General features: G+C 51.4%; 1 protein-coding gene across 2 annotated transcripts in view; it reads right to left on the bottom strand.

The window, feature by feature from the left end:
* Nucleotides 1-21,211, bottom strand: part of tbc1d22a (TBC1 domain family, member 22a) — a 59,289-nt gene that overhangs the window by 2,291 nt on the left and 35,787 nt on the right. For both annotated transcript variants that reach the window (XM_072709959.1, XM_072709958.1), the window contains exons 11-12: nucleotides 18,148-18,275; nucleotides 9,275-9,370 (exon numbers count right to left, since the gene is read on the bottom strand). In XM_072709959.1, the coding sequence (XP_072566060.1) occupies nucleotides 9,275-9,370; nucleotides 18,148-18,275 (224 nt within the window). The remainder of the gene's footprint in view (nucleotides 1-9,274; nucleotides 9,371-18,147; nucleotides 18,276-21,211) is intronic.

Here is a 21,211-nt window from a genome sequence, read left to right as displayed (position 1 = left end):
GTGGAAATCGATTCCCTCCGGCGGTGGCTGCAACCAGGCGACCCAAAGGAGAAACAAGGCACTTACGGATATAAACTTACAGCCACGGCGCCAACCCCAAATCCAGGCCCGGGTGAGACCCTTCGGAGGACCCTAGAGAACAATGCCTAACCTGAGAAGCTACAGAACCCAGGTCACACTGAAGGCGTCTCCAGATCACAGAATAATAATAATAAATAATAATAATAATAATAAGAGAATAAAACTGAACCCAATCTCCAGCATTTATTAACAGGCTACTTAGGACAGGACAGATTTCTGTCATATAAAATATGAAAATACGATGGTATAACAGCATGTTCTGTATGAGAAGCGGACATGTGACTCTCTCACTGATGTCAGATGTTTTAGCCCCCCCCCCCACGATGCGTGTGACGGCCAAGCCACACTGAGACGGCACCAGAGAGCCTTCAACTTCAGGAACTGACTCAGCAGGCATTTCTGTAGCTGTCCCCGGTCCTGCACCCTGAAGCACAGCTGCCAGTCTTCTGCCTGCCCTCCATAGGACCCCTGAAAAGGCAGCGGGTCGTCAGCCTGGCCCACAGCAACAAGATGCCGCTCCGCTTAGCCTCAGCCCCTCCAACGCGCCCGTAAGAACTGGGCGGGGTCACCGGTCCATTGCCAAAACAAAAGCCTGTCCAGAAACTGCATCTAACATGAAAAGACCAACTGAATGAGCTCTTTCAGCCTGAGAGCAGGTCCCCACGCAAGATAAATTCAACCCTGTTCTCGGTGAGAAAATGTTGGCCCTGAAGCCATTTTCACTCCACATTAATTAGCTTCACGAGCACATAAAAGGCACCTGTTCTCACTGGGGTTTGATTACAGTCCACTGTGAACCAGCGATGGGGGTATTTACACGCCCCATTATCGCCCTGCAGCCCAGCGGCACACGCCGGCTTTGATAAAGGCCCCTAAAGTTAAAAATGGATAGAGACAACGAGACGCACAAAGGGAGGGCAGGCAATATCCTTTTGGGCAGTGAGAAGGAAAGGTGTGGGTATCACGCCAACAATCCCTCAGAGGCTTTGGTCCACTCAGCTTGGATTCTGCTGGGTCTCGGTCATCTGTATTCCCGGGAGCAGTTTCAGCATTTTTTGTTTTTTTACATAAAATTGAGAGAGATGGGGTAATTGGGGTTGAGGCTTTGCTCACGGGCCCGATGGTCAAACCACTCTGCTGACCCTGGGATTCGATCCATGACCTTCCGATCAGGCATAGCATCTTAACAAACCTTCACTTTAAAAATGCAACGTCCCACCCCCACAGAATCATGTACCGCCACGCCACTGCAGCAAATTACATTCAAGACAGGTTAGATTATTAGTCTTTTCAATTTTAAATAGATTTGAAAGCCACATGGTGCTCTTTAACCAGAAACAAAACCCAAAATCCCACCAAGATGTGGGCATAGTGGGAGCCAGATGTTCTACACATCTGTCAAAAGGGAGGAAGAGTACAAACAAAAACACAGAGGGTCTCTACACACATTCTCCACAGAGAAACTGATTTATCAAGCATTTATGAGCCAGCTGGTCTTGTCTGGGGCAACATGGAAGATGGAGGTGATGCACAGCCTGTGATAAAGGACTGCAGGCAAACCAATACAGGAACAAAGAAATTTGAGATCCAGACTACCGACGATTACTATTGGACAGATGAGACTATAGTGGACGATTCTGTGCTAGACCAGAGTACTAACAACTATGATAATACTACAGACGACTATTCTGCAATGAACCAGAAAAGAGAGGGCTACGCTTCAATTGTTGAGACCATACAGGACTATTCTGCTCTGGCTCAAACTATAGACGACTTTTGTATCCCACAGGGTCTGTATCCCACAGATCTTTGTGTAACTAAAGATCTGACGTAAAACATTAAATAAGGAGAACAGGTCAGAACCTTGAATTATTATGAGAGATGAGCTAAACTGTCTGATCTTAATTAGTGAGCCCAAGAAACCTGAAGCAACCAAGTCTGGATGAAAAGACGTGTTAACAAGTGTCTGCCTTCATCATCATCATAGCTAGCAACACAACATGTAATGGCACTGAGCTGGCACCTAGAGTGGGTCATCTAGAGAGAGCTTTGCTATCTTCATCATCACCCCAAACACAAACAGAGACTTATCATAATCATACGCGTCAGACTTATGTCAGCACAGATATTTTTCTGCCATGGGTCAATCAAAAAAAAAAAAAGGTTTATTTATTTCCTGTTCAGTTTCTCTTTGTCCACTGGTGAAAACCCATCTCTGAAAGTCTCCACCTTCTCCTCGTGCTTCTGATGCCAAGGCTTAGCAGAAGACCCACTGCGTGAAAATGATGCACCATGGCCTGAAATGTGCTTCCCCCTGATCTATAACACCACTGGTCTTTGCGTTATGATCCTGAGTGCCCCATAATCTGAGCGCGTGCTGCAATTTCAGAGAGCCCAAAGTAGTTAAAACATGGAACAGGAAAATGAATTAAGCTGTCCGTCAGGAAAGCAATCCAGAAAGCAGAGTGATGGTGTGGCTATCAAAGGCTTCGGGAGGAGATATTAATGGGTAGGGGGTGGAACATTAAACGGAGTGTCAATGATGGAAGAAATCAGAGGTGCAGAACATGCAAGGGGGTGGGGGTGGCTCTTAGACCTTCTAGTCAGGTAGGAGTAGTTTAGCTCTACCAATCAATAGCAGCCAGAAGCTGCAGGTTGCTCTCACTGGTGCAGGACCATCTGAGAGAGCATTAACACAACCTGTTGAAAGTGGAGTCCGATGGGAGATGATCTGCTGTCCTTCAGCTACATTTAAAATGTTCACCGAAAAGAATAATGAGGGAAATGCCTTAACAGCAAATTAAGGGAGAGAAAACAGTCATTCGTTTGACTCTTACTGCACGGCTGTCTATACTGTCGACTCCCCTGTGACTCTCCCTTCCCCTGCAACCGTGCCGTAAGGTTGTCACTGTGCTCCTTCCAGCGTATGCAACAATAAATCCTGAAACTCATGTAATGGATGACAGGAATGTCCCTGGCTCTGTTTAAATGGTCACACTGAGCACGGCTTCAGAAGATCCCAGAGGTCTTGGAGACGGTGGGCAGAGAGAATCACTTTAATCTGGAATTTCCCCAGAAGGACCCATCGTTCCCACACCAAAAAGACCAATTCAACTGCACAATGGTCCAGAGTACCATATGATAAATTATTCCCATAAAGTATCTCCAAAGGTCAGCATAGGAGTCTCATCAAATACTTTAACTTCAGTTTATAAGGAGAACCCAACTCCAGAAGTCATGAGATTTAGATCACAAGGAAAGGCCAGCCCTTGAACTCATAACTACATCACTAGGAGAGCACAACTCTAGAACTTACCAGATCTGGATCTTTAGGATAGGATAACCTCTGAACTTAGCAGACCTGGATCATCAAGAGAACATAACCTCTGAACTTAGCAGACCTGGATCATCAAGAGAACATAACCTCTGAACTTAGCAGACCTGTATCATCAGGAGAACATAATCTCTGAACTTAGCAGACCTGGATCATCAAGAGAACATAACCTCTGAACTTAGCAGACCTGGATCATCAAGAGAACATAACCTCTGAACTTAGCAGACCTGGATCATCAAGAGAACATAACCTCTGAACTTATCAGACATGTATCATCAGGAGAACATAACCTCTGAACTTATCAGATTTGGATCTTTAGGACAGGTCATCCTCTCCTATTCTTTGATTTAGAAGGATATTTCTATAGAATATCAGGTTATCCTTTTAAGAAATAACATCTGATCTGACACTGCTGCTGTGAAGAAGGGGTTGGTGCTGGGGAGAAGATCACCAGCATGAGGGGTGAGGTATGTAGCAGGCCAGCCAACCAGCAAGCGGCCCTCAGAGCTACGATGTGGTTCAGAAAGTCGACATTCCTGCACTGTAATACTCATTCCCTGTGCAATAATGCTAAAACCCTTTTCAGATGTAATAACTGCAGCCGTATGATCCTGCCAGAGAAGCAATTACCTGCCCATAAAAGGAGAGTGTTTGAAAAAAATAATAAAAGAATAATCAAGTGGCCATTGGCGGCTAAGTGGCGGTCATTTGTAAATTCCCTCAATAGGCCAGTGAGCAAGGGTCAGCCTTTTCCAAACAGCCCACCTGCCAGCGTCCGCTATTCAGCCGCACAAAACGGGCTGCTTTCACTGCGGAACCGACGGGCACTTAAGTGGCGTGGCACAAAGTGGAATGGCAGCGTGGGCCGGAGAAATGGTCCAGGTGCTCCGAGGAGATGGTGGCTGTGGGGCCTCCAGCTCGCCATTCCCATGACGAACCCAGCAACCTCGCACCACAACCTCTGCTTCCACCACGGATTTCAATCTGTCAATCTGTCAAAATTGGCATATTGCTGGTCTGCTACGAATATCCATCCCCATCTCTCTAATGGTCTCAGATGACCAGTACAGACTCACTCAGAAAAATGAGCCAAGCAAAGCACATGCGCCATAAACAGCAACCGTCTGAGACCCAGATGCTGGGGCATTAAGATATAAAACAATGCATCAGCCAGGAAAAAAAAAACAAAAAAAACAACAACAGACAAGGAGAATGTAGAGATTTTATCTTTAGGGTCGTTCACAGAGAGGCGGGCATTTGGGGTCACGTGACCATTTCCCACACACCTGAGAGTGGCTGCGCTTCCTTAACAAGTGAAGACTTCACAACTGCGGAGAAACTCCTGAACGATCTCGCAAAAGACCATTAAAGGAGATTGAAGTGGGGCTTTCGTCGAATTAAGACGCAGCGGACGGATCTCCTCGGGCTTTTCTGATGGCTACCTTAATAGAACTGTAGTTAAATGTGTTGCCCAGGGAGAACTTCATTAAGCCTTGATCTTAAAGGAACAGCCATATCCTTCCCGACAGCAGAAAATAAACACGTCTCTCCATTTTTTCTGGGTCAATTCAGCCATGTGCTCCTTCACCTCAAGAGTGTTTTAACTTACATCAATTTTCCAAAATCATGGAATTATCCTGGATAGAGGAGGCTCCTTCGCTGGACTATTAAAGCTGGAGCAACTTTTAATCACCATCGGGTAAATCAGGGTCTACAAAATTACCCTCTTAGCTCAAACTGTGAAATCAGTTTTTTCTCCTCCTCACAGGCTTCCCTTTCAATTTGCTCTCTTATCTGCTTAGGTGATTGAATTTTTTTCAGGGCGTGGAGCCCACGAGTTCCCGCGGCGGCCCGATAAGGGCGAGCTGGCGACTGGCAAGGAAGAGGTACAGGAGTGGCAGATAAGGTGTGTGCGCGCGAGATGACGAGCCATTAAGAGCGGCTGGTGGTGGATGTGCAAGCAGGCAGTGAGCGAGAAAAGATCATCAGTCACCATGTGGGAGACAAGTGGGATGGGAGGGGAGGGGGTCATTCTACCTTCATTAAGGGAATGTTTAATGGACACTTGAGAGAGCAGGTAAATTGACACCTACATGCACTCACACCCAGTGTCATCACACTTAGACCAGCAGACTGAGGCTGAATCACACAGAGACCCGCACAGACTGAGGCTGAAATTCCAGTAACTGTCTGATTCTCCTACTACACAATACTAATAGCTTTGTGTTAACCGCTACACTGGAACTGAAATTAACCTCCAAATTAGTTCCAAGGCATTTGTTCAATACCCATGTTCAGTTCATCAGCAACGAGTCTGGGACCAGGGGCAGTGACCGCAGCTGACAGGAACGCTGGCGTTTCCCCAACCGTGTCACTTCCTCTCAGCTCCTATTGGCTTTCATGGAGCTGGAATTTCATCAATCAGTATAATTGCAGCAAAACACCATGAGCCAATAAGACAGCAGCCAACCGGAGTGAACGGGCCTGTGACTGTGTGGAAACAGCATCCAATGACTGTAGGGTCGCCTCGCTGGCAGCACCGCCCACCAGCTTCCAGGGGCATCATAACACATCTTCAGAGGCCCCCCACCGCACTCCCAGCTCCCTACCACAGCACAGGCTGTAACTTCACACCCCCTTCATACCTTTAACACAAAGAAAGAGCATAAAAGCTGGACACCATGAAAGACCAGCATGGACGGAACCGACACAAAGTCGCTAACCACTGTTTGCTGTCGAGACCAGACGGACTTCGGGGCCCCTGCTGAACGAGACCTTAGGGGCGGCTGAGCTCTTGCTGTATAATGAAGGCTCCATGCCAACACTGGAAATCCACTGGCAGTTAAACCTCCCCAAGCGTAGCAAACTGAGTTAAGGGCAAAGTCAACCAGTACCTGGCAGGTTCCATAATCAAACACCACAGTGACGGTACTGGTGGTAATGGAAAGATTGTTTAACCAACTGCTTCCATCACAGTGTGTGCAAACCCCCGCTTGGGGCGACTTTCACACATCATTATATTCATTACAAAAATGGGGAAAAATACAGAATTATGGGGAAAAAATTATGTTGATTATTTGATTTAAACTCATTAAGCCAAAATTAAGAGAGACAACCAGTCGATAAAGGGAACTTTAGGAGTATCAGACTGGGCCCTTGAAGGCGGAAAAATAATGAGCAATTCATGGTGTAATAGGGCGGCTTTTCCGGGGCGTCCCAGATACCTTCACAAGCCGCCGCGTGGGCCCCTGTTCACCGAGCGACAACTAATTTAACTCTCTGTGACACTGAGGTTTGCCGAAACCCACAGAGAACTTTGATAGCAATGTGGGTGGGCTCGGGGCGCGTCCCGGATACAGAGGTGGGGGGGAAGCCCCACGCAGAGCTGACACGGTAAGGCCGAGGTCTGTAACGCCTGCTCATAGTTCTCCGATTAAACAGCAGGACGAGACATTGGTAACAGCAGTGCCACTGCAAACCTTCATCCTGCACACTGTAATTGGCACCAGTGAGCCCGGATCGGATGGGACATGAGGGAAAAGCTGGTTCCAGTGGCCTGAGAGGAGGGAACTTCTTGATCTGGGAAGAGAACCTTTCAAAGAACCCTCGCCACTGGAAATCCATCGAAAACACAGCCGGTAGGAATCCAGATCCAAATCGGACATTCATCAGAGACCCAGGTGATGGATCGGTGCCATGGCGGAGAGGAAGAATGATGTACAGCCAAGCGTTGAATCCGCAGGATGCTGACCTCCAACCTGGCACGTCTCTGTATGCACACACCGCTTAGGAAGGAGCCCAGGCTGTGCCGGACAGCAGTCCTGCGGTGTGAAATGCGGCCCTTAAGCCGTGGACATTTAACCCCTGGAAAATCATGACCCCGGGAATCCCCTTGTGGGGGCTCGCAGCAGGCAAGGAGAAGAGGAACGGGCAGGTCAGGCGTGGGTGACTGACTTCATCACATCTGCTATCACTCATGGGGACAGACATGGTGACGACGACGACGGGAGGGATACGGTACCGCTGGAGGCAGCGGGATGGCGTGGCGGCATGTGAGAGTGGAGGACCCTCGATCAGAGCGGCCCCGGGTTCGATCCCAGGTGAAATGGTTCAGGCTAGGATCAGATGGGAAAGCTCAGTACAGACTGATGCAGGCCACACTGTGCCCTGTGACACACAGCGAGCCGATTTCTGTGGGTGGGGTCACAGCACACAATGATAGGGGGGCGTTCCTAAACCAGGGAAACCTACTCATTAGTCCAGCAGGAGATGAGGAAATCAGACTGATTTCTGATTGGTGGTCTCTTGGAAGCCGGTTCATGGTGGGGTTACTTGGTGGACCCAGGTGACCTGCATCAGACAGGGATTGCAGGCCGATAAACGACTCCGATGGCTTGCAGATTTGAAGAGAATATCAGCCATCGTAGATGAAGCGTAAGGTTAAAGCCATCATCGAGGTGACACTGGTTCAGAGGTGACAGAGAGATTTTGGTCGTCTTCGTGGGGAGCGGGGCAGCCAGCCGACGTTCTAGGAGCCTGACCCAGCTGCTACGGCCCCAGAGTCAGCCTTCCGAAGGCAACAGCGACCGTCTGCATGATGTCATCACTTGCTGCCCACTTCAAGGCACGGATTAAACAGAACCGGGCGGGGGTGGGATCACCGCGGGGCTGGACCCAAACTAACCGGGATGCGGCCCATGCGAAGCAACACCGGCATTAAAATAATCCCCTCCCACCACTCGGCGACTTTGAAGTCAGGCTCTCACTCCATGGACTTTTTGGGGCCTGGCTTCCTGAGTGGACTTTCTGAATGTCGGAAGAAAGCAGCAAGAAGAATCAAAAATAAATCTGTCAAACCATCAGCCGGCGAACTCGGGGAACGCGATCCTGTTAAGGACCCATGAAAGCAGCGGCGAGTTTTATCATTCTACTCCACATATCAGCGCATAAACATATAAACCCGTAACTCCAGACTGTTTCCTATAAATGCTGAGTGTCACCGATAAACCCAGCAGGGGAAATATTGGGGGGGGGGAGGTGGGGGGGGGTGCTGGAGACTATAAAACAGGGTTCCCCAGTTCCGGTCCTCCTGGGTCTGCAACACAGTTTGCTGATTTCCCTGCTCAAACACACATTAATCAGCTAATTACCAGGTTTAGTACACATGCTGGGGGGGGGGGGTTCAGTCCAACCTGCTGCCGCACATTGGGATCGACAGAGACAGTCTGTGCACGGAGAACGTGGGCCAAAGAAGCAATGATGGAACATGTGTATAACAGAAAGAGGAGGACAGGAGGAATGAAGACAAGGACAGGAATGGGCATCAACTAGCCAGATAGAGGCAGGGACATTTTATGGAGGTGGCAGGATGATGGTCGGTAAATGGAGAGTGAGGATACATGGAGAGTACTGGCTGGATTCTGGGGGCATGCGCCTGGTTCACGCTGGTTTAGATAGCTTGTGAGGAACGAGCTGTTCCAGGTTTGAGTGACAGGGCGCTCTGGAGTGCCCTCTAGTGACAGAGAGTCAGCATGTCGCCCTGTGTGTCAGAGGCATGTTGTCACTGCGGAGTTTGGCCTGGCAGGGAGGAGGGCAGGCCAACGTCAGAAGCCTTCGCACACATGCTTGCACCAACAGGAGCCCGTCTGACACCCCCACACCCCTCACGCTACACACAAGGGACGAGGCAAAGGGGGGGGGGTGCATGGGAAGCAGGCAATGTCACCTTACAGCAGCTGTCGCTGTCATCATGTTAATGCAGCGCCACTGACCCCGCGACCTCAGGAGTTAATAACGACAGCGCCAAGGAGCCGGGGGACATGCGGGCGAGCGCAGGGGACGGGCCGCACCAGCAATTACCTGAAAATCCTTTTCTTCCAGAATCTCTTTCCTCCATCTCACCAGGAAGGCAGCACAGACGTACAGGTGGAAGTGTGAAAACCCCTCAGGTTCTGCCTGTGAAGACAAAGAACAGGAGAAAAGGGAACAGTCAGGGGGACCGCACAGAGACCGCAAAGAGACCGCAGGGTGACTGCAAAGGGACCACAGGGGGACTGCACAGAGACTGCACGGTGACTGCAAAGGGACCGCAAAGAGACCGCAGGGTGACTGCAAAGGGAACACAGGGGGACCGCATAGAGACCGCAGGGTGACTGCAAAGGGACCGCAAAGAGACCGCAGGGTGACTGCAAAGGGAACACAGGGGGACCGCATAGAGACCGCAGGGTGACTGCAAAGGGACCGCAAAGAGACCGCAGGGTGACTGCAAAGGGACCACAGGGGGACCGCACAGAGACCGCATGGTGACTGTAAAGGGACCGCACAGTGACTGTAAAGGGGCCGCACAGAGACCGCAGGGTGACTGCAAAGGGACCGCACAGAGACCGCAGGGTGACTGCAAAGGGACCACAGGGGGACTGCACAGAGACTGCACGGTGACTGCAAAGGGACCGCAAAGAGACCGCAGGGTGACTGCAAAGGGAACACAGGGGGACCGCATAGAGACCGCAGGGTGACTGCAAAGGGACCGCAAAGAGACCGCAGGGTGACTGCAAAGGGAACACAGGGGGACCGCATAGAGACCGCAGGGTGACTGCAAAGGGACCGCAAAGAGACCGCAGGGTGACTGCAAAGGGACCACAGGGGGACCGCACAGAGACCGCATGGTGACTGTAAAGGGACCGCACAGTGACTGTAAAGGGGCCGCACAGAGACCGCAGGGTGACTGCAAAGGGACCGCACAGAGACCGCAGGGTGACTGCAAAGGGACCGCACAGAGACCGCAGGGTGACTGCAAAAGGACCGCACAGAGACCGCAGGGGGACTGCAAAGGGACCACAAGGTGACTGCAAAGGGACCACAGGGGGACCGCAGGGGGATCACAGAGGGACCACAGAGGGATCATAGGGTAATCACAGGGGGGCCGCAGGAGAACCGCAACCACACACACACAGGCGTTAATACACAAGAAACGTACCAAAGTCACACCACGTTATGTTATCAGTGTTAAGAAGCATCTACATCGTAGCACTGGGTTTTCATTCCAGTAAGATAAGAAAGCATTAAGATTTTTCGCTTTGTCATAAAGCCAAGATCACATCATCAAAAACCCAGTGGTTAAACACGGCTGCCTCTTACCATTATGTTTTCACATATCACCATAATGGACGGTGGTGCGTGTGCGACGGAGGGAACCTCAGAGCTGGAACGTGGGAGTACACTGCCTGGTTCTGCAGTGTGAGGGCTGAGCTCGTTCTGGTACTTAATTAAATAACCCAGAACAACCAAAAACAGGCAACCAGGGTAACAGTCTCTGCCATTCAGGAACAACACAGACCACACATTCATATTATAGACTACTGTCACCTCAACACCAAATACAGACCACATATTCACCTTAAAGACTACTGTCACCTTAATCTGAGAGAACGCTGCTACCTCACCTAACCTCTAAAAATGCAAGGAAACAGAACACAGCAGAACACAGAGATGTTAAAGTGAGTGTTTTCGTACATTACAAACTGGGGATTAACAGAGAGGAGCTTGTGCTACTTTAAATCTCGTCACGCTCTCTGTTCCCGCAGAATGAACTGCTGTGTCATGGACTTTTAATCCTGGGGCCCCTCCGCTCCTCTCGACTCCGGCTTCTCTCAGGCATCCGCACTCGATTCCAAATTAACTTCCCCCTCCTGCAGACGTTAGCAAAGGCACAGCTGGCCTCATCACGATTCGCCCAGTGGACTGAGGAGACTAACGGTCAGGGAGCAGCAGGGCGGGGGGGCGGGGGGCAGCGTGCATCATGGGACGAAGGGGTCCTTGCCTCCCAGTCTATGCACTACATTTCGACACTAGACTTTTTCCAAGTGAGCCTGAGAGCCTGTATATCAACGTGGGTCAGCAGGTTAGGATGCTGTGCCAGTGATTGGAAGGTCGCTGGTTCAAATCCCATGGTAAGCAGATTGACTACACCAATGGGCCCCTGAGCAAGGCCCTTAATGCCCAATGGCTCCAGGCGCTGCCTGACCCTGCTTTGCCAACAAAAATGTACAACAAAAGCATCTGGTAAACAAATTAAATCCAAATGTTCCGTTTCTCTTCCGACCTGGACTCTGGGTCCTGATTTAGTCTGAGAAAAAAAAAAAATCAAGCAACTCTTAGATGCTGAGGGTATTAGTGGTTTCGATTTCCTGGCGGATGCTGACCGCCAAGGCCGGGCCTAAGGTTATTTTTAAGCCTGCGATTCCGAAGGCGATCCCAGCTCGCCGTTTTCTCCATGGTGTCGAGCACTGCTGCGATGTAGTGCCAAGCCGTTAACGGTAAACAGTTTTAAAAGGACTTAGTTGGATTAAGCATGCCTCCCATGCTTCGCCAGAATACATTTAGAATATTTCATATAGAGACAAAAGGGATTAAAATGAGGAAAGCAGTGCAAGCCCGTGAATTGGGGGAGGCCTCGCTAGGGGACGGAGCACGAGCGCTGCGCTTCATTACGCCGGTTTAACCCAGGGCTCGATGTGAAACGATAATATGCGATTAGATAATCTCTGCTGTCTAGGATTACAGGATTAAGGAAGGAGAATAATGACACGATGAGCACATGCAAATTAAAGCAGCAGCCTCACCCAGCCGGCCGGATTTAAGCCCTAATCCTTCGCCGTGTCTCTGACTTGACTGAAACACAACTCTGAGTTTCTGATCGGAAGTTCTCATCAAATGGAGACAGAGTGCTCCTGATGGACGGGGCACTGGTACCGTTCGGTCCAGATCGCTATTCTTCCCCTTGGCCTTGACCCTCGGACCGTAACTCTCACTCTTAAGTCATCTAGGATGGAGGATCTCAGAAGGAGTGTGGAACCGAGGGGGGTTCTGCAGCCATGGAAACTCCGGAAGTGCCGCTAGCAGGCTGGGAGGTGTTCCCCTCTCTGCCAGCCGCCCGGAACACAACCTGAGTGATCTGCGGGGCCCTTTTATTGTGGTCAATGGGACAGACGCTGCGGAAAATGCAGGCTCCCAGCGGGAGGTGTCGACATGACCGGGAGGGGTCCCGCTCGCCGGCAGGGTGGGGTCTCCGCCTTGTCCACTCGAGCCCAGCTGGGCGCCACTCCGGAAAACAGCCCCCGGCATGCCAAGCGCAATAAAACTCAGCAGACGGCGGGTGATGGCGATGGCGTCTTGCCACATAACTGCGGTGGAGGCGGCAATGACCTCCCTAAAGCATTTAGCCCCTAATGGGCTCCTTTAAAGGAAGGGCCCCTGATTTATCGATGAAAGGGGGGCGTTCGGAACGCAGTAGGATTATAATCCTCTGCAACACACTGTGATGGACGCACACCGGGGTGATTGATTTGTGATATAACTAGATCTGCAATTAAATGCATTTAAAGCAAAATCCCTAATATCGCTTTATCACTGTAATAATTATTAAAATAATCTTGGTTAAAGCAAACATGTTGCTACCAAGCTAAATATATGGCAATAATTAGTAAAACATGTCTCTACGGAGCTAAATGTACATCATTTATCTAAGAAAACATGACGATATAGAGCTGAATATACATTATCTAACAGAACGTGTCACTTATACTATTAAGCGAAATGTAAACGATTTGTAAATAGTAATTAGTAAAAACCTTCTTAAAAACATTCGCAAACAGATTTTATTGATGCAAGTACTGGCTGCCATGGTAATGGTGAACTTTGTCAAAACGAAGAAAAAAAAACATGATATACCGTAAAACTGCCAGAATCTTAAAAAATATCGTGATAGAAATATTTGGTCAGTCCACCCCGCACCCCCTCAGACTGGCTGTCAGTCCCACGCCTGCATGGAGGACACCGGGCCCAGCGAGACCACCTGGGTCAGCAGCAGACCACCTGGGTCAGGAGCAGACCACCTGGGTCAGGAGCAGACCACCTAGGTCAAGAGCAGACCACCTGGGTCAGGAGCAGACCACGGAAAGGCACCTTCCACGCCTCTATAGCCGCCAGTCCCCTGTGGCGCTGGGCATCTGCTAGAGTGTCAGTCTTACATGCCCCCATCAGCCCCTGGGGAACATCAAGGCGTGCAACTCCGCTGTAACACATTGGTCAAGCACTTCAAGTCACAACAGAAAAATTCCATAAGCAAATACTGCAACAGCAAACTATGAGTGTATCATCATTACATTTAAATTAGAGACATGAATAGCAGAAGCACCCCTAGGCCAACAGGGGGCGCTATGAAACCCTGCCGCCAAGCCTTCCAACCCGCGTTCTTAAGTGGGAACTCCCTGCAATGCACCGATGGAAAGGTGTGGGCCTGTCACTTGAGTCTGGGCAGATATGAGTGAACGCTCAGCTGATTCTCACCCACTGACTTCAGGGTGGGGCAGGGCCAACGTGCACAGGAAAATAAAATAAATAAAAATAAAAAAATATGAATACAATGACTGCAGAGTAAAGCTTAGAAAGGAAGCTGGGATGTGAGATGGCTCATCGCAGACCTGAATGACTAACAGGAGAAAGCAGCTTCAGCCATCCAAGCCTGAGAATGACAGGGGGGGGGGGGGGGGAGATGCTGCTCAGCGGCCCAAGACCTGACCACCACCCCCCCCCCCACCCACACGCATTTCGAGAGCGATGAAATATTAATTCAGCAAAGTAGAGTAATTCAGGCCAACGCGATATTTCAGGTGTGTTACACTGACAGAGACTGTCACTGAGGGGGTGGGGGGGTGGGGGGGGGGGGTAGTCATTTCCAGACTATTTTGTTAGGCATCAAATATTCATGGGGTGAATTGGATTCTATTCCTGGTGCCAGGCGGGGAAGTAACTCCAGCTGGCCAGAGCTCACAGGCATGCCGGCCAGTCAGCTCCACAGCAGACACGGGGGGCGGGGGCAAATGGGTGGGGGGCAAGGATGAGGGTAAGGGCAAGGGTTTGGGGTAGGGGCAGGGGGCAAAAGGGCAGGGGCATGAGGAGGGGCAGGGAGCAAGAGGAGGGGCAGGGGGCAAAAGGGCAGGGGCAAGAGGAGGGGCAGGGGGCAAAAGGGCAGGGGCAGGGGGCAAAAGGGCAGGGGCATGAGGAGGGGTAGGGGGCATGAAGAGGGGCAGGGGGCATGAGGAGGGGTAGGGGGCATGAAGAGGGGCAGGGGGCATGAGGAGGGGCAGGGGGCATGAGGAGGGGCATGAGGAGGGGCAGGGGGCATGAGGAGGGGCAGGGGGCATGAGGAGGGGCATGGAGCTGGATTCTCTCCCAGTTTCTAAGTGAAATATGCTCTTTGCACCGGGATTCTGTCCCTTCAGCTGGTGCTGCTGAAAATGAGCTTGGTGTGAAGTGGGTTGGGAAAATCACATGATCATAAAGCTGTTTAGAGACGCTGTCCCCACGTGTCTTACCACAACGGGGGGTGGAAGGAAAGCTACTGAATGTGAGCCCGACGCAGAGCCTGTAGCTTTTAGGGAGGGATTAAATAAAAAGAAATTAAATATGTCACTTTCCATGGAAGTCCGGAGCACGATAAGCCGGGTTCCAGAAGATTCCATGAGAACAGCCCCAGTCAGAGAGGTGCTGGATAGGTGTCTGGGGGCCCGGACCTTCAGTCGTTATAATACTTAATTTCCATAATCACTGATAGCCCTGGAAGCAGCGACAGAGCTCCTGCCAAGGTCAGCCTGCCAAGGTCAGCCTGCCAAGGTCAGCCTGCTAAGGTCAGCCTGCCCGCATTTAATTCACTCCCCAGTGCCCTGAGGATGACACAGATGTAGGGGGCGCTCTATGCTGAAATCTGAGTTTGGAATGATGTGACAGGTGCTGGTGAACGGCGCCACATGGGGGCGAGGTCCAGTCCCCTGCACTTCCCACATTCTCTGTCGTGGCGTGTGATGATGCCAACGCACCCAAGTGCCAGGGGAGATTCCAGTTGGGAGGGACAAGAGGGGCCAACCTTACCATTAGCCAATGATATGTTCTGAATCGGTGAGTGAGAGGGGAGGAGGCACTTGGAGGGCCAATCAGCTTTCAGCTGAGGGCGGTGCCTCTGCGGCCCCACCCATGCCATCTTCCAACCTGAGAATGCTGGTCTGAGTCAGGCGGGCGTAATTCTTTATCATGAGACAAACAGATGAAAGTGAGTCCCCATTAGGGGACGGCCAGCCAGCCACACGGGCGGCGAGACACCATCAATCACCCATTTCAGAGCCGCTCGCCGCTCCCACCCAGGAAAACAGCCGATCGATGCAGACATTAGGCAATATCTTCGTGTTATTGACCTGGCCGTCCGCTAAGCAGGGAGCACGATCCGGTGGCCCCTCCACGGCTGAGTGGACTCATCAACAAACACGGCGATCGATGGCGCAGCCGGCGGCACTGACGGCAACGGAGCCCGCCCCCCCCCACCCAAGACCTCCCACCGTCCCAGGTCCCAGAAGGAAGCGGTACAAGGAGCTAGCTGGTAGCTAACAGGCCAAGACTGGCTCCCGGGGCCACAATTACCCAATCTTATGTGGTTCACTGCCCCCCAACCTTCCGGGGACCCTGGGGAAGGCCCACCGCGGCCACCAGCCGGCGGAGGCGGAGCTGTCCTTGTCCTGACACCGCCAGCCGGCGGACTGAGGGAGATGGTACCACCTCAGACTCAGCGGTCTAAGCTGAATGCTCCTCCCCCCACGGGGGCCCCGTTTGGCAGAGAGCTGCACCGTCCTTCTGCCCTTGCCGCAGAGGGCGTGAGGAGTGACGAGCCATGCAGACTGGCGTGTCCCAGCATGCCTTGGGGTCAAATCCCCAATGGATCCCTCTGCTGTGGAGGTCCCCTAACCAAAAGATCACAGGCGATAAAATAAACCCGGGAGAAGCGCCCAACCCCAGAGAGGAAGGTACAAGGGCCTCAACACCAGAAAACTTTAACTGCATAATGATTCTCTGAGAGGATTATGGGCCCCCTTAAAGCAAACTGCTCAATTGCAAAAGGCACCTTATTCTAAAGCAGGGTTTCTGAACCCGGTCCTCGGGGACCACCAGACGGTCCACGTTTTTGCTCTCTCCCAATTCCCTGCCAATTGGGAGAGAGCAAAAACGTGGACCGTCTGGTGGTCCCCGAGGACCGGGTTCAGAAACCTTGTTCTAAAGGAATAAGAGAAAAACAGCACATCCCTGATTGCAGGGGGTCCGGAGCCCATCCCGGAGACTACAGGCGCAAGGCAGGGAACAACCCAGGGTGGGGCACCAACCCATCACAGCATACACTCACACACCAGTCACTCACGTATGCACACCTCCGCACAATTTGGTAACCCCTCACGTTTTTGGACTGTGGGGAGAAACCGGAGTATCCGGAGGAAACCCCACGATGACACGGGGAGAACATGCAGACTCCACACACATGGAACCCTGGCAGAGACTTGAACCCTGGTCCCAGAGGTGAGCGGCAACGGTGCTAGCCGCTGCACCACCCCACGAAAAGTACCAACAATTAAAAATAAAACATTAGCTGTAATGCGGCACGGGGGACTGGTCAAGTACACGGTGACTCGACCTGCTCCGACAAACCAGCAGATGGTGTAATGGTTAGGGAGCTACAGCAGAAGCGAGGGGGACATTAGCAGGGGGTAGATCAGGTCTCCTGATGTGCAGAAAAACATGAACACTTCCCCATCCACGCTCCACGGCGCCTTTCCCCACAGCGACGGCTCTCGCCGTGAAATTCCGGAGCACTGAGCTGCATAAAACACAATCTGTATTTTTCCACATTCCTCTCATGAGCTATCGGGGGGCATCTGGCCTCCGGAGGAAATTACAGCCATGGGTTTCTAGGAAACGTCCGGTGCTGTCAGGCTCCGCAAGCAAGTGCTGATCAGATTCACACATGGTCGAGCAGGGGACACGGGACGGGGGACACGGGAGGGGGACACGGGAGGGGCACACGGGAGGGGAACGCAGGGGATGCCGAGCCACTTCCGTCTGTTCTGCGGCCTCCGTGTCACTGAGCCGGAAGAAAACGATTCTAGATGAAACGTGCGGAGCTACCATCTCACCTCTGCCGGATCAGTCTCAGCTGGTTCTGGTCCAGCTAACGAGAGCTGGCAGGGATAACTGTGGCTAGCTGGGACACAAAGGGGAGCCCACGCCAATGTCTTCATTGCCGGGTTTAAGTACCATGCAGGGTGACTGTCTGCATGGAGGTCAAACACCGACACCAGCTGCTGAATGTCCGTAAGGACGCGCTACTGGCGAGACGTGTGACACGGGGCAGGTCCTGATTACGTTTTATTTTACCAAGAACATAGTATAGTTAGAAAAGGAAGAGCTGGTCAAACAACAATTTCGCGTGAATACACGTGCCCGGTAGGAGCGTGTTCATACACGCACTGTGCCCGGCAGGTGTGTGATCATACACGCACTGTACCCGGCAGGTGTGCGATCATACACGCACTGTACCCGGCAGGTGTGCGATCATACACGCACTGTACCCGGCAGGTGTGTGAATATACACGCACTGTACCCTGCAGGTGTGTGAATATACACGCACTGTACCCGGCAGGTGTGCGATCATACACGCACTGTACCCGGCAGGTGTGCGATCATACACGCACTGTACCCGGCAGGTGTGCGATCATACACGCACTGTACCCGGCAGGTGTGCGATCATACACGCACTGTACCCGGCAGGTGTGCGATCATACACGCACTGTACCCGGCAGGTGTGCGATCATACACGCACTGTACCCGGCAGGTGTGCGATCATACACGCACTGTACCTGGTAGGTGTCCCACAGGCGTATGGTGCAGCGAAGGGGCAGCTCCCTCATCAGCAGATTGTTCATCCAGCGGAATGCAAACTGCAGGTACTCCACCTCATACTGCTGCAGGTGACGGTGCACTGAGTCTGAGGGAACAGAGTAGCACAGGGATCAGCACAGGGATCGGCACAGGGATCGGCACAGGGATCGGCACAGGGATCGGCACAGGGATCGGCACAGCGGTCTAATAGATGTCCTGCAACATTTATGAACTAGTACACCGCACATGAAACGCATTACACACGCAGGCTGCCCATTCAAACCATGAAAAAAGGTGTTCAGCCACGTTCAGTCCCTTTTCTTTATTTATTTTCCGAGATGATGTCATGCTTGGGACACCATAACCGGGTGCATAAATCGCTATTCTGCAGCCAGAGGAAAGCATTTGCACATGTGGAGCAGGTATGTAGGTTGGGGTGTGGGGTGGTGGGGGGTGGGGGGGTCTGCCTGTGTGGGGCCAAAGGTCATGGACAAGAAGCAAGCACAGCTGCGGATTCTGCTGAGTAGCGCAGGGCCCTGCGATCCCTGTTCTCCTGAGATGCCCCCTAATTACACCCACCCCCCCCGTCCCGCGATGCCCCAATTCCCAGCGCCTGACAAGCTGGTAAGTTCAAACACCCCCCCCCCCCCCCGTGACATTTTGAAGACGGAGGTCTTCTAGGGAACTGCTTGGATTACCTGTGCAATTATTTGGCCGTCTGACGATCGATGGAGAGGACGGCATAACACCGGCCAGTCCGCCCAAAGCATTTGCCGCGACTCTGAAGAGGGCCGCTCTCTCCTGCTAGCATGCCGCTAACACCAATCCAGCTTTTTCTCCTCCGTTAAGCTCTTCGGAGGCTTAGCTGAGACAACAAACCCTTGTCCTTTGCCCAGACCCTCCCTCTAGTGTGTCAAAGCTTTGCTGGTACAGGTTATATATATACACTAACCCCTTCCATCAGACCTGCGGGAAAGGAAGGAGTGCCTAGACACACATAGACATCAGACCCAGCCACCGGGGGCACCGCAGAGCAGACAGCGCCGCAGCTGGGAGGCAGTATCCGGGACAACGCCTCATTCTAGCGCTCTGACTGGGAGCATCAATAAGTGATGAGGTAGCCTCCCTGCACAGTGTGTGTCTCTGTGTTTTATGTCTCTGCGCCTCTGGGTCTGTGTATCCAGGCGGGTCACTGTGCATGTGTGTCTGTGTCTGTGTGTGTATGTGTGTGTGTGCGTGTGTCTGTGTGTGTATGTGTGTGCGTGTGGGATTACTGTACACGGATGTGGCCCAGTGTATGTTTTCAGTTACTGTGTGCTGGGTCACAACCCTAATGACATTGGGCAGTTAATATGTGTGTAGATACTGTATGATACTGTATGTGGGTGTAAGAGTGAGTGAGTGGGGGTAAGGGTGTAGGTATACTGTAAATGGTTTATAGGCGGGTGTAGGTGTACAGTGCATGATATAGAGGTGGGTGTAGGTGTACCGTGTATGTTATAGAGGTGTGTGTAGGTGAACCGCATATGATATATAGGTGGGTGTTGGTGTACCGCATATGATACAGAGGTGGGTGAAGGTGAACCATGTTTGATATAGAGGTGGGTGTAGTTGAACCGCGTATGATATATAGGTGGGTGTATGTGTACCACGTATGACATAGAGGTGGGTGTAGGTGAACCGCGTATGATATATAGGTGGGTGCAGGTGTACTGTGTATGTTATAGAGGTGCGTGTAGGTGTACCACGTATGACAGAGGTGGGTGTAGGTGAACCGCGTATGATATATAGGTGCGTGTAGGTGTACCACGTATGACAGAGGTGGGTGTAGGTGAACCGCGTATGATATATAGGTGGGTGTATGTGTACCACGTATGACAGAGGTGGGTGTAGGTGAACCGCGTATGATATATAGGTGGGTGCAGGTGTACTGTGTATGTTATAGAGGTGCGTGTAGGTGTACCACGTATGACAGAGGTGGGTGTAGGTGAACCGCGTATGATATATAGGTGGGTGTATGTGTACCACGTATGACAGAGGTGGGTGAAGGTGAACCGCGTATGATATATAGGTGGGTGTAGGTGTACTGTGTATGTTATAGAGGTGCGTGTAGGTGTACCACATATGACACAGAGGTGCGTGTAGGTGTACCACATATGACACAGAGGTGGGTGTTGGTGTACCGCATATGATACAGAGGTGTGTGTAGGTGAACCGCGTATGATATATAGGTCGGTGTAGATGTATCGCGTATGATATATAGGTGGGTGCAGGTGTACTGTGTATGTTATAGAGGTGCGTTTAGGTGTACCACGTATGACACAGAGGTGGGTGTAGGTGAACCGCGTATGATATATAGGTGGGTGTAGATGTATCGCGTATGATATATAGGTGGGTGCAGGTGTACTGTGTATGTTATAGAGGTGCGTGTAGGTGTACCACGTATGACACAGAGGTGGGTGTTGGTGTACCGCATATGATACAGAGGTGTGTGTAGGTGAACCGCGTATGATATATAGGTCGGTGTAGATGTATCGCGTATGATATATAGGTGAGTGCAGGTGTACTGTGTATGTTATAGAGGTGCGTGTAGGTGTACCACGTATGACACAGAGGTGGGTGTAGGTGAACCGCGTATGATATATAGGTGGGTGTTGGTGTACCGCATATGATACAGAGGTGGGTGTAGGTGAACTGCGTATGATATATAGGTGGGTGTTGGTGTACCGCATATGATACAGAGGTGGGTGTAGGTGTACCACATATGACACAGAGGTGGGTGTAGGTGAACCGCGTATGATATATAGGTGGGTGTTGGTGTACCGCATATGATACAGAGGTGGGTGTAGGTGTACCACATATGACACAGAGGTGTGTGTAGGTGAACCGCGTATGATATATAGGTCGGTGTAGATGTATCGCGTATGATATATAGGTGGATGTAGATGTACCGCGTATGATATATAGGTGGGTGTTGGTGTACCGCATATGATATATAGGTGGGTGTAGATGTACCGCATATGATATATAGGTGGGTGTAGA

Source organism: Paramormyrops kingsleyae, chromosome 3 (genome assembly GCF_048594095.1).
Source record: "Paramormyrops kingsleyae isolate MSU_618 chromosome 3, PKINGS_0.4, whole genome shotgun sequence".
NCBI lineage: Eukaryota > Metazoa > Chordata > Actinopteri > Osteoglossiformes > Mormyridae > Paramormyrops > Paramormyrops kingsleyae.
This window is presented reverse-complemented; position numbering and strand designations above follow the sequence as displayed.